General features: G+C 38.5%; 1 protein-coding gene across 1 annotated transcript in view; it reads left to right on the top strand.

Moving 5' to 3' along the window:
• The first annotated feature begins 1,489 nt into the window (after window positions 1–1,489).
• Window positions 1,490–17,312, top strand: part of GBE1 (1,4-alpha-glucan branching enzyme 1) — a 271,724-nt gene continuing 255,901 nt past the window's right edge. Inside the window, exon 1 of the mRNA XM_025375689.1 lies at window positions 1,490–2,290. Coding sequence (XP_025231474.1) covers window positions 2,148–2,290 — 143 coding nt within the window. The 5' untranslated portion in view covers window positions 1,490–2,147. The remainder of the gene's footprint in view (window positions 2,291–17,312) is intronic.

Genomic DNA, 17,312 nt, shown 5'->3' with positions numbered 1-17,312 from the left:
TTATGCTGAGGCTGGAATGAAGGCTGGGAAAAAATTAAGCAAGTAGAGCTCAGCTCCCTGAGAATTTCCAACAGAACAGCAAGCAAATAATCGTAGAGGCTATTACACAACAAATTCACTGAGTTCCGGGAAAGTCAGTGTGACTAGAGCATAGTAAAACTGGAAAATGATAGAAAAGTGGCTGGGAAGGTAGTCAGGGTCCAGATTATACAAGCCTTGTTAGAGAATGGTTAGCTGTTTCTATTTTCCCCTAAGTGAAATAGTATGCCATGTAACTTGCTAAATGACATCATCCGATTTACTCAGTGTAGAGCCTAACCAAACTGTGCCCCCGGTCACCAGCATCAGAATCACTTCTGAGCTTGTTAAAAATGCAATCTGAAGCACCACTCCAGAACCGAATTAAGATCCCTAGGTGATTTGTATGCACATTAAAGTGCGAGAAGCACTGGTACAGAGAACGGAGTAGAGGTGAGAAACAGCAGAAGAGGGGAAGTCAATTACAGAGCTACGTTATGGTCCAAGTGAAGGATGACAGTGGCCTGCATAAGAGGGACAGCAGAAAGGATGAGAAGACGGATTGTAGGTTATGTTTTGCAGACAGTTGGTTTAGGTCTCCTAGCCAGCTAAATGGAGATCTCAGTAGATAGGCAGTGATACAAGCCTGGGTTTCTGAAAAAAGTTTAGGCTTGGAGATACAGATCTGTGGGTCTGTTATTAACAGTTGTCCTGCTTCGGTTTTTTTTTTTTTATTTTTAAAATTTTCTTCCTTTAGTGCTTTATATTTTACAAATATCTGCATGCTTTTTGTCATGTTTATGGAAAAGAAGGCACACCTTAAAGTCGCTCAAGCCCTTCACTTTTTCACATTGAGGTCTGTCTACATATCTACTTATCTTTCGTCTATTAAACCCCTTATAAAAACTTTCCTTTGAAATATTTTAAAATTCAAGGCCCAAAGCTGATTAATACTGTTTCTCCTCCATATCCCCTGGGATCCTCCAGTCCTAGGTTTTAAAGATAAAAATGTCCTCAATCCTCTCCAGTTTCTAGGTGTAAAGCAGCTTGGACCCTCCTGGGTTGGTGGGTCCACCTCTCTTGGTGTCCAATTCTGTATTCTTAAAAACCAACTATTGAAATAGAAGCCAGTCAGTTAATGGCAGTAAAAGAAGGGAATTCCAAGTGGGAGCTTCCCAAGCCAGGAGGAAGAGCGGTTTCTTGCCTTATCACTGTAAGTGGCAGAATGGAGTTCCAATTCAATGATATCATGTGTGTTATCAAAGATAGTTTAATCGCTGAAAACCTTGTAACAATTACAAACACAGGCAAATAAATGCCTTTTCCTTTTTGGCCTTACGGAGAATGAGAAAAGTTCTTCGCATGGTTATAATTCTTAGCTGTTGGTAATGCAGAAAATAGTATCAGAACAGCAGAATTACAATGGTATTCCAGCATTCTGTGTCTTAATTCTAAATTCACGTGACCTGGCAAGCTTAGGACAGCCCTGGTTCTAAGTGGTATTCACATTTTCAGCAGTAGTACTCTAGCTACACTTGACTGTTCACCTCTCTGTGAATTTGTATATGTTTGAAATACTGCCCCCCAAAAGTCTCAGAACTTTGAGAAATAAGGTCGCTTCCAAAAAAAACCCAGTATGTCCAATTTGAAGGGGGCGCTGTCAGTGGGTGTTTAAGTGGGTGCTTACAAGCGGAATCTATTCCGGAGCCAAGAACAGGTCGGGGTGAGGAAGGCCAAGGCTGGGCGAAGTCAGCTCGGGACCCACCTCCTAGAAGGACCTCCGCCGGCAGGAAAACCGTTACGGGGAGGAAAGGGCAGGTCCCTGCGGCCTCCAGGTGCCAGCAGCGTGAGTGGGCGGAGAGGCCTCGGTGCCTCCTACCCGCTCGGGACGTGCGTCCAGGCATCACCCCGGGATCCGCTCCTCCCCCCTGGCGGGGGGAGAAAGGGCAGGCGGCCTTCCGCCCCGGCTATAAAGGGCCTCGGACGGCCGCGGCTCGCCTCGGTTCGCCCCGACACGCCTAGGCGCCCTCCGGCTCCGCCCCAGCCGCCACGTCCCAGCTCGAGCTCCAGTGCCCGCTCAGGCCCCACTCGACCCTCTCGGGCCTCGGCTACTTGGACTGCGGTGGAAAATGGCGGCTCCGGTGACTCCCGCGGCTCGGGCCGAGGACTCCGAGGCGGCGCTCAATGCCGCCCTGGCTGACGTGCCCGAACTGGCCAGACTCCTGGAGGTCGACCCGTACTTGAAGCCCTACGCCGTGGACTTCCAGCGCAGGTACCGCCGGACTCCCACCACCCCCAGTCAGACGGGCAGCCCGCCTCCCAGGAGCCGGTTCGGGACGCGGGCCGCCCCTCGGCCCTGGAGCGCCGACCCCGCCCCAGGCGGGGAGGAACCTGAATGGGCGGGGCTCGGGGTGACGCGGTAACCGGGTTCTGTGGCTTCCGTAGTGGCAGGTTGACAGCTCCGGTCCCCGGAGCGGGCGTTGAAGAAACTTCTTTCCTCATCCCCTTTCCCTTCTGTTCTAATCAGCGGTCTTGCGCCATAGGGTACGTGCTGTGGCTCCAACACTGAATTCCCCTAGTGCTGCTGGGGAGTGACTCAACGCCCCTGCGGGTTTTCTGACTTTGGCACGCACTAGCGTGGGCCCGTGGAGTCACGTGGGCATAACTCCTGGCACGTGTAATTACGCATTGAAAACTTTCTAGTTTATTTCATAGCAAATATTGTGATTTTATATCTAACAGGATTCCTTCAGGCAGACACTATATCCTTGCACTAATTCTTTCCTTGCGAATATTCCTCATTTAGGGGAAGATTACACCTACATTGATCAATTTTTTCTCCCCTTGGACTAACATTGATAACTTCAATGTACCTCAACATTTGTTCCTGTTTGACTTTGCCATCTTGAAGAGGGAGAAAGGTCAGGAAAGTAAAACTTTTACAGGCCAGTGTCGTTTTAGCTTGTCTTCTACCATTGTGTACCATACCAGTTTAGTTTCTGGGCTAATGATTCTGTTAATAAGTTCCACTAAAAAGGTACAGGTCTTTGTTGTTGTTGTTGTTTTAAGTAAAAGAGCTATTTTACAAGTTGTAATAGTTATACTTGTGAGGTTACCCCATTTTGATTTAATAGTTTCTCCCCTTTTAGGAGAGACACTGCAGAATGGAAACTATCCTGGCAATAGAATATATATGGCCAATTTTTCAAGTGATGGAAAACATCCATCTAGTTAACTGGCATGAAGGAGCGTTGAGAGTAATGAAAATGGGTTGATTTGGAGTTTGAAAAAAGCCCAGCAATTTGTTTGTGTCCTAGCATTTTCAGGTATTAAATGCATTCAAATCAGCAAGTGTTTATTGAGGAAGTGCTATAGATAAAACACTGCTCTAGGGATTGTAAGGGATATGAAGTTGCATTCTTGAGCTTGTGTATAGTAATGAATGAACCCTTTGTGAAATAATCACCTTGAGCTGTCCCTCACTTAATCAGATGATTGTGCTGTTATATAAACCATTTGGGGAGCAGTCTTATGAAATTGTTTTCAGAATTTACAGTATATGCTTTCAAAGAGACTTAGTACATAATCGTCGTAGGTGTAAGGTTGGATTTGATTTAGAAATAGAAAAACTTTAGAGAAAAAGATAGTGATTAAAGGTAGTGGTCATATATATATATATATATATTTTTTTTTTTTTTTTGATGTCCTTGTAACCATGACCTTAATTTACTTGTGTGCTTTGTAAAATGACACTTAAGATATTTATTGAAGAAGAGTTGTGGAAATGTTTTATCTACACCTCCCTCCTCTTTAAAATGACACACACAGATAAACATTCTTTATTAAGTTTCTTTCATGTACTTTATTTCCAACTCCACTGGGATTGAAGCATTTATAATCTTTCATGGTTTGCCAAAACTAATGAAGGGGACAAAGGCCAAGATAAAGAAGCGAAGAGAATCCAGTGTGCTTGGTGAAAAGTCTCCTCCAGTGGGCCCTCATGCCTCACTCTGATCTGGATTTTACTTTTGTCCTTGGTTCTGAGTAATGGCCATTTGCTAGCACACATGTTCCATTTAAGCATATCAAATAGTAATTTGGTATTACTATTTGGTAACTTCTATTTACTATTTGGTATCTAGTTACTATTTGGTAACTTCTATTGTTAACACTCGAAGAATAAAATATTTTTCCTTCATACAGTCTGGTTTTAGTTCCTTGTCCAGTTTTCCATTTATTTCTGATAATCCATTTGGACTGTGTGTCTTTGGCCTAACACAGATACATAACCAGTCAAACACTTAGGTGCAAAGTATGCTTACTAAGGAGTGAAGAAAATTTGAGGTACCAACAACAATATTGATGAAGAAGGAAATTTCTCTTTGATGGACTGTCTCATCCTTCCCCAGCAGACAGCTTTTCATTTGAATTTTTTTGGATGTTCCCTTAGGATGTTTTAGATGTTCCTTCCCTTGTTTATCTTGGCCTTCTCCCCTTCTGTATTCGTCTGTTTTCACGCTCCTGGTAAAAACATACCTGAGACTGCGCAATTCACAGAAGTAAGAGGTTTATAGGACTTACAGTTCCAAGTGGCTGAGGATGCCTCACAATGGCAGAAGGTGAAAGTCGTGTCTCACACGGTGGCAGACAAGAGAAGAGAAGCTTGTGCAGGGAAACTCCCTTTTTTAAAACCATCAGGTCTATTGAGACTTACTCACTATCACAAGACAGCATGGGAAAGACCTGCCCCCATGATTCAGTTACCTCCCATCAGGTCCCTCCCACAACACGTGGGAATTCAAGATGAGATCTGAGTGGGGACACAGCCAAACCATATCACCTTCATTAGTTGTTCTTTCACCTTCTGTACCTGTGAGAATTTTGAATCAAGTATAGAGGATTAATGAGTTACTCTGCTATAAAATAAAAATTAGTACATTATTAGCATGACTGACTGACTACCTCCATGTTGTCTCATTGATGACCTCCCAAAATAGCATTTTCCACTTGATTTTTCTACCTTTTATTTAGTTGTTTACTTCTTGTTACACTACAATTAGTTGTTATAATTCCAAAATTTTAGTGCTTTAAAACATTTAATTGTCCCCATATTACATGTCAGCATGAGTCAGCCAGAGGACTGTCCTCATGGCAGTCACTCAAAAGTCTAGGCTTATGAAGGATTTGTTTTGAAACCTACTTCTGTAGAAGTAGTGGCAGGGCAAAGAGAAGCATGTTGAACTATGCACTATTTCTTACAGCTTTTGCCTAGCAGTGAGTCCATCCTGCTGATAATGTTACACTGGCCAGTGCACATCAGCTTGCCATGTGGGTGAAACAGAGGATTGGCATTTGTGAACACTGTCAGAACAACACAATGTTAATGATACTACTTTATACCCTCTGTTTAATGTTTTTATAGCGCTTTCAGTTATGGTATTTAATGTAATCCTCATAACAAAACCATGAGGTAGACAGGGTGGGCATTTTTCCTGTTTTACAGGTGCAGAAACTGAGTGATGGGCTTGAGCATACATGGCATAAGTAAGTGCTGCACCTGTGATTAATCTTTCTTTGCTAAAACTGTTCTCAACCAGTTCACAGATAACTTCATGATAATGTAGGGATACCTCTTTACTCTTCTTTGTCTCTAGCATTGTACATGTTGGACTATTTCTTGGCTCTTTGAAGCCATGATCCTGCTTTTCTTTCATTTTCTCAGCCTCTTTTTGACCATTTAATGTAAGAGATTTTTAGGTCACTTTCCTGGGATCCTTTATGTATTTCTATTGTATATTTTCTCCCTAGGCGTTCTCATCTATCCCATGGATTCCATCTATCTACTGAGGCTACCCACATCTGTCTCCACTCTAGATCTTTCTCCTTATCTTGGACTTATTTATATCTTCATTTCGATGTTTTATAAATACAAACCTCAACAAGTATAAAACTGAACTTAACAGATTTTCATTCTAAACAGGTTTGTCCCTGTCAACCGAATCACGGTATTCGGAATCTTCCTCTACCAAGATTCCGAACCTAAAACGTAACGAGTGATTTCTAATTTACTCCCCTCTCCTCCTTTCCTTATACCTCTGAGTCTACTCAATTCTAGCCCCTAACTCTTTTAAGTATGTACCATGCCGCCTTCCTACTGCTGCTATCCTAGTTCAGGTTGCCAGCATCTCTAGTATGGTTTACAGAAACTGCTTCATAGTGGTTGTTCTTTTTCCAGATCTGCACTCCATTCTAATTTCTCCACTCCTCTTCATTCAAAAACAGAGTAAGTAGAATGGATTTTGAAATAAACAAATCTGATCATGGTACTCCTCTGCTTAATTAAATCCTTTCAACCATTCCTCATTTCTCTTGAGTTCTGTACAGCCCTCCTTCCCATAACTTACAAGATTCTGCATTATCTGGTCCCTGCTGACCTTTTCAGCCTCCCTCTCGGTACCATCTAACCAGAGGGCTGTAAAGGCAGAGGGGCAGCTCGGATCTCTGGGGACCATTCTATTAAAGGTACTAGAATACCAGTAAAATAAATTAGAAACATGGTATCCATTTTCCACATGCATTCCTCTTTTCTTGAATATTGAAGATTTTCATTTCATATTTTGTCCACACACAAGAAATTGGAGTGTCTGGAAAAAATCACTGAATAAAAGATAAGAAAGATGAAGAATTAGAAAGCTTTTCTGATCTTTATCAGAAGAGTGATAGTTTTAGCTTAGTAGGAGTGGGTTAAATAAGTGAATCTTTTCCTGTATTTAATATTTTCTTAATATAAAATAATTTCTCTACCGCATGAAAGAGAAACATTTAACAAATGTTTGAGTATCAGCTGGAAAGTGTGACGACATATTATGCTGTCTTAGATGCCACATATTTTGGTTTAACTCTCAGTGAAGCTGTGCTTTTGTACATGCTATTGCTGCTGCCTAAGCATTCTTTGTTTCTACCTTAGGATAGTTCCTGTACATGTTTTGGGACACAGCTTAGAGATATATTGTATGCCTTCTCTGACTTCGCCCTATCTTGAAGCTTCTTCCGGGCTGGTTGAGGGGTCCCTTTTCTTTTCTGCCACCTTGGACCACTATCCTATGGATGCTCATCCACTCCGTAATATAGTTTTCTTTCTACTCTTTGTATCCCCCACTAGATTGTTTGCTCTCATGAATGGGTACTATGTCTATATTATTTATTCACCGTTGTAGTCCTCAGTCTGTAGAACTGGACCTGCCTCACGGTAAATACTTAGTATAATATTTGAATGAGCCAGTGGCTGACTGAATGTCTTCTGACTTTATTTTTCCTTTGTGGCATACCAGTGAGTCTAAGGTCAATTCACCTGGAGCTAAAAATGTCTGGATTACTCGGGTAGATGAACAGAGAACAGGAGTAGTTACTAGAGGTTTCATGTGATAATCTGGGGAAGGGGAATATATGCTCAATTAAAGAGCTAAAGATGGCCAGAATAAATCAAGAAAATAGTTTCTTAATCAGATACTTTCATACTCATCAGAGACTAAAAATTTAATCTCTGAAGGAATAGTCAGTTTGAGAGAATCTGACGTCAAGTTGTAGCTGTGTGTGCAAGAATGGGAGAAGGGGTTTTATGAGCCCATGTTAAGTATTACAATTACAGTGAAGAGCTCTACTTGGTTAGAAATAAAATAATTTTCACATTGGTATCTAACTGGAATTAGAAAGTAATTTGGATTTGGTATGTTAGCAACCACCCAAAGAAATTAAAAAAAAAATGTATTGAGGTAAAATGTACATATATAATTCACCATTTTTATCATTTTTAACCACAGTTCAGTGGTAATAAATAAATTTATGTATACTTTCCTCCTTTATCGCCCTTCCCCAATCTCCTTCCTGGCCTCTGGTAACCTCCAGTCTATGCTCTGTCTTCCTGAGAAACACCTTTTTAGCTTCTGCATATGAATGAGAGCATGTGATACTTGCCTTTCTGTACTTGGCTTATCTCACTTAACATAATGGTCTCCATTTCCATCCATGTTGCTGTAATGATAGGATTTCATTACTTTTTATAGTTGAATAATATTCCATTGTGTGTATATATATATACTGTATTTTCTTTATCCATTCATCTGTTGATAAGCACTTAGGTTAATCCCATATTTTGGCTATTGTGAATAGGGCTGCAATAAACATGGGAGTGCAGATGTGTTTTCAACATAGTGATTTGATTTCTTTTGGCTATATACCCAGTAGTAGCTTTGGTGGATCATATCATATTCTATATTTACTTATTTGAGGGACCTCTATACCGGTTTTTTTTTTTTCTATAGTGGCTATGGTAATTTACATTCCCACTAATAGCGTATGAGCGTTCCCTTTTCTGCACATCCTAACCAGTATCTGTTACTTCCTATCTTTTTGGTACAAGCCATTTTGACTGTGGTGAGATGATACTGCATTGTAGTTTTGATTTGCATTTCTGTGATGATTAGTGATATTGAGCATTTTTTCATATACCTGTTGACCATTTTTATGTTTTCTTTTGAGAAATGTCTGTTCAGATCTTTTGCCTATTTTAAAATCAGATTTTTTTTTTTTTTTGCTATCTGATTGATTGAGTTCTTCATACATTCTGGTTATTAATCTCTTATCTGATAGTTTGCAAATATTTTCTCCTATTCTGTGGGTTGTCTGTTTACTTTGTTGATTGTTTCCTTTGCGGTGCAGAAGCTTTTTAGCTTGATTTATACTCTCATGTCTATTTTTGCTTTGACAGCCCATGTTAAGGTCTTACACAAGAAATCTTTTTGTAAGAGACCAGTGCCCTGGAGCATTTCCCCAGTGTTTTCTGCTACTATTTCCATAGTTTCAGGTCTTAGATTAAAGTCTTTATTTAATCCATTTTGATTTGACTTTTGTGTATGATGAGATATTAAGGGTCTAGTTTCATTCTTCTTTATATAGTTATGCAGTTTTCCTAGCACCATTTATTGAATAGACTGTCTTTTCCCCATTTTAAGTTCTTGGCACCTTTGTTGAAGATGAGTTGGTTGCAAACGTATTTAGACCTGAATTCTCCATTCTGTTCCATTAGTCTATGTGTCTGTTTTTATCCCAGTGCCATGCTATTTCAGTTACTGTAGCTTTGTAATAAATTTTGAAGCCAGGTAGTGTGATGCTCCCAGCTTTGTTTGTACCTTGACAAGAGGTAGGACTCTACATTGTAAAATATGTTATGCATCTTACATTCATTGATTTATTATGTAGAGTTGTAAAATATGTTACACATCTTACATTCATTATTATACAATTCCATTGTAGCTTATTTGACATGATTTAAGTTATGGTAACTAACTTATAAAACTTGATGTGTAAATGATGAGAATAATTTAGACTCTAAATTTAGTTTCTTCATGTGTAGAAATCTCTGTGTGTGTGTGTGTGTGTGTGTGTGTCTGTATACACAAAATATTGCTGAATGACCATGTTCTAAAGTAAAAGCAAGATGAGGCTTAAATTTTAGCTCTTATAACTGTTAAATAGCTTTGAGTCCTAGGGAAAGTTAATCAACCGCTCTGAACTTGTTTCTTCATCTATAAAAGATGGATGGAATCTACTTTGTAGGGTGTCTTGAGGACTAGGAATATATATAAAGATGCTCAGTAAATAATAGTTTGATGATAATATTAGCAAACTAATATATCACGTTAAATACTTACTAGAGTATTATTTTCAGAAGATTTTATTGTTTGCTTCTTTAACACTATATTCTGAAATGAATTATCAGATAAATACCATGACCAGAAATTCCCTACAGCTCTTTGTTTTGCTAGTTAACTGTGCCTTACTTTAGGGGGCTCCTTCTTTTTTTCTTAGTTAGAGTGATTGTGTGAATGAGGTAAGGCAGGTGGTAATTTTAATCATAATCTAATAGAGATGGAAAAGAATATGTTTAAACTTTGATCCTTAATTTAGAGAGGAAATGATAAAGCAATTGCCCGTTTACTATAAGCTGAAGGCAAGATGAGTCCTGGGATATAATGAACACAAAGCTCCTTTTATTGAGAGAGGTAAATGTTAGCCTGCAGAAATTCAAAATCACTCTTCTCTTGATCTTCCTTTTCTGTCTTTTTCTCTTCTTTCATCTGACTGCTAAGTGTTCATATTATTGGGCATCAAACAGCTGCAGGGATTTTCTTCCTCCTGAACTGTGGATGGTTAGAGGAATGGTCATACTGAGTTTACTAATAGCAGGAGTAACTTTGAAAATAAGACTAATGTAGAAGAAGAAAAAATATATAATAGCAGCATAAAAGTATGAAAATGAAAGAATTATTATAGTGGTATCTGAACATATCATATGTGCATATTAATTAGAAAAAATTTTAAATCCAATGTTCTGCCTTCTCTTTTTTTTCTCCCTTGCTTTTTGATATTTGATGACTGCAGTTATTTTCAATATGTTTGATTTTGCCATAAGATGCATAAAACAAATGAATATTCATATGTATTTTAGTAGATCCATTGAATGATTACTTTTAATGGGACACAATCTCTGGGTTTATACACTAGTTCTACAACTCAAAACATGATAATCAGAAACCAAATATACCAATGTATTTCTTGCATGAAGTTGAAGTTTTCCAGATACCCAGCAAAAAGAATTAACTGTTTGTTTTACCGGTGATATCACATGATACTCAATGTCATCAGTCTGTTTTTGTTTTCATAAATAACACCTAGCCACAGGTTATATTTAATTATGAATAACTACACAATACAGATATACACACTGTTACAGAAACATGATAAAATTAGTTATGCATTTAGGTTCATGTTATAGAAAACCCAGCACACTTTCAATTAACAGAATATTCCACAAGCAGTGAATTGTAGAAGTAGAGGCTTGTGAAGAAAAGTGAAGGTCAGTGGTTTGGGCTTTAGCATAAACGCATCCTTCTTTATCTTTCTGCTATATTATCCTTAGCATATACTTAGCATATTACCCTTAGCATATGGTCTCCTTTCTTACGCTTGGAAGATGATTGGACACAGCTTGGCACCCCATCCATGTTTCTAGCTGGAACATGTGCTAGCTTACTATGTCTGCTTTAGTGAAGCATATGTTAGCTTTCTTGTAAACTTCAACTAGTTCTTCCCATTTACAGGTTATTGATCAGAAATGTCCCATCGTCATCCTTAGCTCAAAGTGAGCCTGGATCATCAAGGCTTTCAGTTGCACGCACATCTTCCTGAAATGTATCCTTTTGTCTCATCCATCACAACTTCCCAGGGCTCTTTTCCTTTCTCCAGAGAGGAAACTACATCTGGCAGAAGATGAAGAGCCCCAGTGAGATCATGTTGTCGTCCTCTAAAATCACATGTATGCGGAAATCATTCTGTGCAGGATCCAGGCTTTCCTACTGTCCCTGAGAGGAGTCTATAGTAACACCCCTCAGTGTTACCAGCCTCTGGTTATGGGTTTCACTTTGCTAGACCTGATCTTTGTTTCTCTGGGTTCTTCTTTCTGGCGGGGTGGGGGTGGGGTGGAGGGAGAATACAGAGACTTTTCACTGCTCTGGCTTAAGCTGATTCAGTCCCTTCAGCTACTTGGCCCTAGCTCCACTATCTTCTTTTTTCACTTTCATGAATATTCTTAGAAAATATAAGAATGTGGGCAGGCGCGGTGGCTGACGCCTGTAATCCCAGCACTTTGGGAGGCTGAGGTGGGTGGATCACGAGGTCAGGAGTTTGAGACCAGCCTGGCCAATATGGCGAAACCTGTCTCTGCTAAAAATACAAAAATTAGTCGGGCATGGTGACATGCGCCTGTAGTCCCAGCTACTTAGGAGGCTGAGGAAGAAGAATCTCTTGAACTGGGGAGGTGGAAGTTGCCGTGAGCCAAGATCGCGCCACTGCATTCCAGCCTGGGCGACAGAGCGAGACTCCGTCTCGGAAAAAAAAAGAAAAAAGAATATTTTGAGATGAAATTGGTTTGTTAATTACTAATACTTTTTTCATCTTGGGCTCTTGAAAAAATCATCAGTTTTCAGTTATTTGGAGAATAGAAAATTTGCGTGATTAAAAAGGAAAGGAGAACAAAATTTAAAATGTCCCTTAATTTATGCTCAGTCTTTAAAGTAAAGCATGAATTATTTTTTACCTAACTACACACAAGCTTATGAGGCTTTAACGTTATACCATTCTGTGCTTTTGTTTTTAAAGCGTAAGATGTGTAACTATCAGTCTTCATGGTTGTCATTTCTGTGCTTTTTATTATTATTTTGTCTCAGCTTTTCTCTTTCTGCATTAAAATACTCTGACACTTTTGTTTGCCTGTTTGTTTTTTGCTTACACCTTGGAGTCTTCCATCCTCTTGACCATTTTGATTGGCAGTGTTATTTTTGTGGTTTAAGTTGTGCTTACTAGTGATAGGAGTGTAGTGAAACTAACAGATCTCTTTTTGCTTTACTTCTCCAAAGTGCCTTTAATTAAAAACTATAAGGTACCCATGCAGTATTAGGCAAAACTCTACTCACAAATACAACATGTAAACAGGAAGTACATAGATATAAGAGTACTATCAAACCTAAGGGTTGGTTTTAGCAGGTTCCAAGTACCTATAAAGTCAGAGGACATTTGAAAATATAGGGGAGATTGTTTAGACAATTGTAAATCGTGTTAGACTGTATTAAAAAAGAATCATTCTGAAATAATTACAGACTCACAGAAAGTTGCAAAAAGAGTTTAGAGAAGGCTCCTGTACCCTTCACTAAGTTTGCCCCACTGTTAATATCTTGCATAACTGCAGTTGTTATGCAAGTTGTATCAAAACCAGGTTGTACCAAAACCAGGAAATTGACATTGGTACAAACTACAGACCTTACTTATATTTCTCCAGTTTTCACATGTACTTATTTTTGTGTGTCTATACTTCTATACAATTTTATCACATGTATATATTAATGTAACTGATACTGCATTGAAGATATAGAACTGTTGCATCACGACAAAGGAATGCTGTCCTGCTATTCCTTTATACTCACAATTGCCCCTCCCCCACCCATCCTTAACTTTTGGCAACCAGTGAGTGATATGGTTTGCATGTCTGTAAGTTTTTTCATTTGGGGAGTGTTCTATGAATGAAATCATATATAAGTTTTTGACAGTGGCTTTTTTTTTTTTCATTCAGCATAATTCCCTTGAGATCTCTCCATGTTGCATATATCAGTAGGTTGTTCCTTTTTGTCACTGAGTGGTATTCCATTGTATGGATGTACCATCCGTCCAGTTTGTTTATTTATTAACCTGTGGAAGGACATTTGGATTGTTCCCAGTTTTTGGCTATTACAAATATTGCAATAAACCTAATATATGAATATTTATGTATAGGTTTTATTTCTCTGAGGTAAATGCACAGGAATGCTATGATAGCTGGGTCACGTGGCAAGCATTTGTTAGTTTTATAAGGAATTTCCAGATATTTTCTTTTTTTTTGTTTCTTTTTGTTTTTTTTTGAGATGGAGTCTTGCTCTGTCACCAGGCTGGAGTGCAGTTGTGCAATCTTGGCTCAGTGCAACCTCTGCCTCCCTCATTCAAGCAATTCTCCTGTCTCAGCCTCCTGAGTAGCTGGTACTACAGGTCGCACCACCATGCCCAGCTAATTTTTGTATTTTTAGTAGAGACGGGGTTTCACCATGTTGGCCAAGATGGTCTTGATCTCTTGACCTCATGATCCACCTGCCTTGGCCCCCCGAAGTGTTGGAATTCCAGGCGCGAGCCACCATACCCGGCCTCCAGATATTTTCTACAGTGTCTGTACAGGTTTGCATTCCACTGGATGCAGTTGATCTGTATTCTTGCCAGTATTTGGTATTGTCACTATTTTTTTTTTTTTTTTTTTTTTGAGACAGAGTCTTGCTCTGTCCCCCAGTCTGAAGTGCAGTGGCGCAATCTTGGCTCACTGCAAGCTCCACTTCCCGGGTTCACGCCATTCTCCTGCCTCAGTCTCCCGAGTAGCTGGGACTACAGGCGCCCGCCACTGCGCCTGGCTAATATTTTGTGTTTTTAGTAGAGATGGGGTTTCGCTGTGTTAGCCAGAGTGGTCTCAGTCTCTTGACCTCAAGATCCGCCCGCCTCAGCCTCCCAAAGTGCTGGAGTTACAGGTGTGAGCCACCGTGCCCGGCCGTCACTAGTTTTTATGTTAACTACTCTAATAGGTATGTAGTGCTGTGTCATTGTGGTTTTAATTTGCATTTTTCTAATACCTAATTACATTGAAAAATCTTTTAAAGCATTATTTTCTATTTGTACGTTCTCTTTGGTGAAATGTTTATTCATGTCTTTTGCCCATTTTCTAACCAGCTTGATTTTTCTTTTTTTACTTTTTGGTTTTTGTTTTTTGAGATGGAGTCTTGCCCTCTTGCCCAGGCTGGAGTGCAGTGGCGTGATCTCAGCCCAGTGCAACCTCCACCTCCCCATTTGAAGTGATTCTTCTGCTTCAGCCTCTCTAGTAGCTGGGCTTACAGGTGTGCGCCACCATGCCCTAGCTAATTTTTGTATTTTTAGTAGAGATGGGGTTTCACCATGTTGGCTAGTGTGGTCTCCAACTCCTGACCTCAAATGACCAGCCTGCCTCGGACTCCCAAAGTGCTGGGATTACAGGTGTGAGCCACTGAGCCCGGCCTATTTTTGTGGTTTGAGAATTCATTATATGTTCTACACATAAATCCTTTGTTGGATTTGTGGTTTACAAATATTTTCTTTCTGTCTGTGGCTTGTCTTTCTATCTTCTAAACAGAGTCTTTCACAGAGCAAAATTTTTAAATTTTAGTGAAGTTAAAAAGTTCAATTTATTCATTAATTTATTTTAATAAATCATGTGTTTGTTGCCATGTCTAAGAGCTCTTTGCCTAGCTCTAGGACCTGAACATTTTCTGTATTTTTTTTTCTAAAAGTTTTATTGTTTTACATATTACGTTTAAGTGTGTGTTCCATTGTGCATTATTTTTTTCTGTAATGTTTTAGGTTTAAGTCCAGGTTTACTTTATTGCTTATGTGTGTTTGCTTCCTTTTAATGATCATAAACTGACAAACTTGTACTGAGAAGTGACCTGACCAAAATTACACTCATCTTTAATCAGGCGTCACTGAAATGTACAAGCAGTGATAATTTTTACACATATTATAGCTTGTTGAAAGCATAGAAACAAACTGTCAGTTTTCTTATTTATGAGATCTCATTTTAAGCTTTGACAAACCCAAAACTTTAGGAAGCCAGGCAAAAATTTGTGATATATGCAGTAATTTATTCTCAAGTAGGTGTCTCGTGTTAAGGTTTTTTTCTTTTCAGTTTTTAACTTTCATATTTTTTCTATCATGTCACAACATTGTTGATTTATATTCTAAACGTTTCTTCATATGAATCTGTATGAATGTATACATTCATGTATATTGCATAACTGAAGTGGTTATCATTTTAATTTGACTTTTTATTTATAAAAACTTCATTTCTTGGCCAGATGTGGTAGCTTATGTTTGTAATCCCAGTACTTTGGGAGGCTGAGGTGGTTGGACTGCGTGAGCCCAGAAGTTTTGAGACTCGCCTGGGCGGTATAGTGAGATCCCATCTCTCCAAAAATAAATAAAAATTAGCCAGGTGTAGTTGGCAAGCACCTGTAGTCCTAGCTACTTGGAAGGCTGAGGTGGGAGGATGGCTTGAGCCCTGGAAGTCAGTGCTGCAGTGAGCTAAGATTGTATCACTCTACTCTGCCTGGGTGACAGAGCAAGACCCTGTCTCAGAAAAAAAAAAAGAAAAAAAAACAAAAAAATTTTATGTTTTATTCTTGGAACCCTCTCATTTCACAGTATCAGTCTTCACTTCTACATTATGAAAACGATTGCCTTTATTTATATCCATTGAAGTACAGAGGAAAAACAAACACCTATTACTTTTAAAAATAAGTTTCATTCATTTTGTCTGTTTACTTGACTTAAATGACAAGTAAATCTAATATTTTGTGTTATGATTTTATTTGTAAGAATGAATTGGTTAAATCTTAACTAATGTCAGTATTTTACAAAATTAGTTTATTTTATCTAAATGAAATTGGCCTTCAGTTTATTCCAATATTAATATTTTCTTTGATGTTTATCAGGGTTCATTATCCTATAAATGTATCAAAAATCATAGCATGCCACTTTCCAAATAGAAATTGATTAGTTGTTGAGAGATGGAGGTTGTTTGTACGTTTATTTGGCAAAATTTAGAAAATTTATGAATAATACAGCTAAAAATTTATCCACCTTTAAACAGAAAGGTAAAGTGGAGTAATTTTTCCACTATTCAACCTAATGTATTCAAAGTATCAGTTCAACATGTAAGTTAAAAGATTACCGATGAGATATTTTACCTGTCGTTTGTGCTAAGTTTTTGAGGAAATATTTATTCTACAATTGTAACTCATTATAATGAATTTGAAGCACTGAACATCCAAAAGTGATCTCTACCAATTGTACTGATAATAATTATTATCATCATCACCATCATTACAATAATTATTGTTACAATTTCTGGATACATCGTCTTACGTGCCTTAGGGTCAGAGTCTGCCTTTCTAAGAAGCTTCCAGGTGAGCTGATGCTGCCGTTTCCCAGAGGATACTTTCAGTAGCGGGTGGTCCCATACCTCTCTTCAAAATGGAGTTAGCAAAGGGCTAAATTTTATTCTGTAAATATGTAAGCTATAAGTATGTATTTCAAATTTTTAAAAATAAGTAATGCATGTATATACTGATGAGGTTAACCAAGTTACTTAATGTTTTGGTGGTCACAGTAAGTTTTCTAACTCTTACTGTAGGTAAAAAGGGTTTTATTGTTAGTATTATCAAAGTTGCTTTTTCTTACATCTGTACTATGAGTTTTGCTGTTGCAGATTTGTAAGAAATTTATTCCTAACACCCTCTTTGGCACAGACACTTTTCTATATGATAGCAGAACAAATATGAGTAAGATAGCCTTCCTGCCTAACAGGAGCTCAGTTAGGCAAATAAACACAGAGCAGATATTTCGTCACAAAATTCAATGTAATACAGATGAAAGCATATCTTCTTCTATTAAGGAAGGAGAGAATACATATATGACAAAGAAGTTCTTTTGAATTGCTTTAAGTTCTCAAAATTATTTCTCTATTAAAATTAGAACGAGTCTTTAAGAATGTGGAAGTCTGTGAGTTTTGTAATAGCTAAGACATTAATCTTCATTAAAACATTTAGTGAAGGTATCATTTGAACTTTTCTACAGCT

The sequence above is a fragment of the Theropithecus gelada genome, chromosome 2, assembly GCF_003255815.1.
Source record: "Theropithecus gelada isolate Dixy chromosome 2, Tgel_1.0, whole genome shotgun sequence".
NCBI lineage: Eukaryota > Metazoa > Chordata > Mammalia > Primates > Cercopithecidae > Theropithecus > Theropithecus gelada.
Note: the sequence above shows the minus strand (reverse complement) of the source record. Positions and strands in the feature narration are given on the sequence as shown.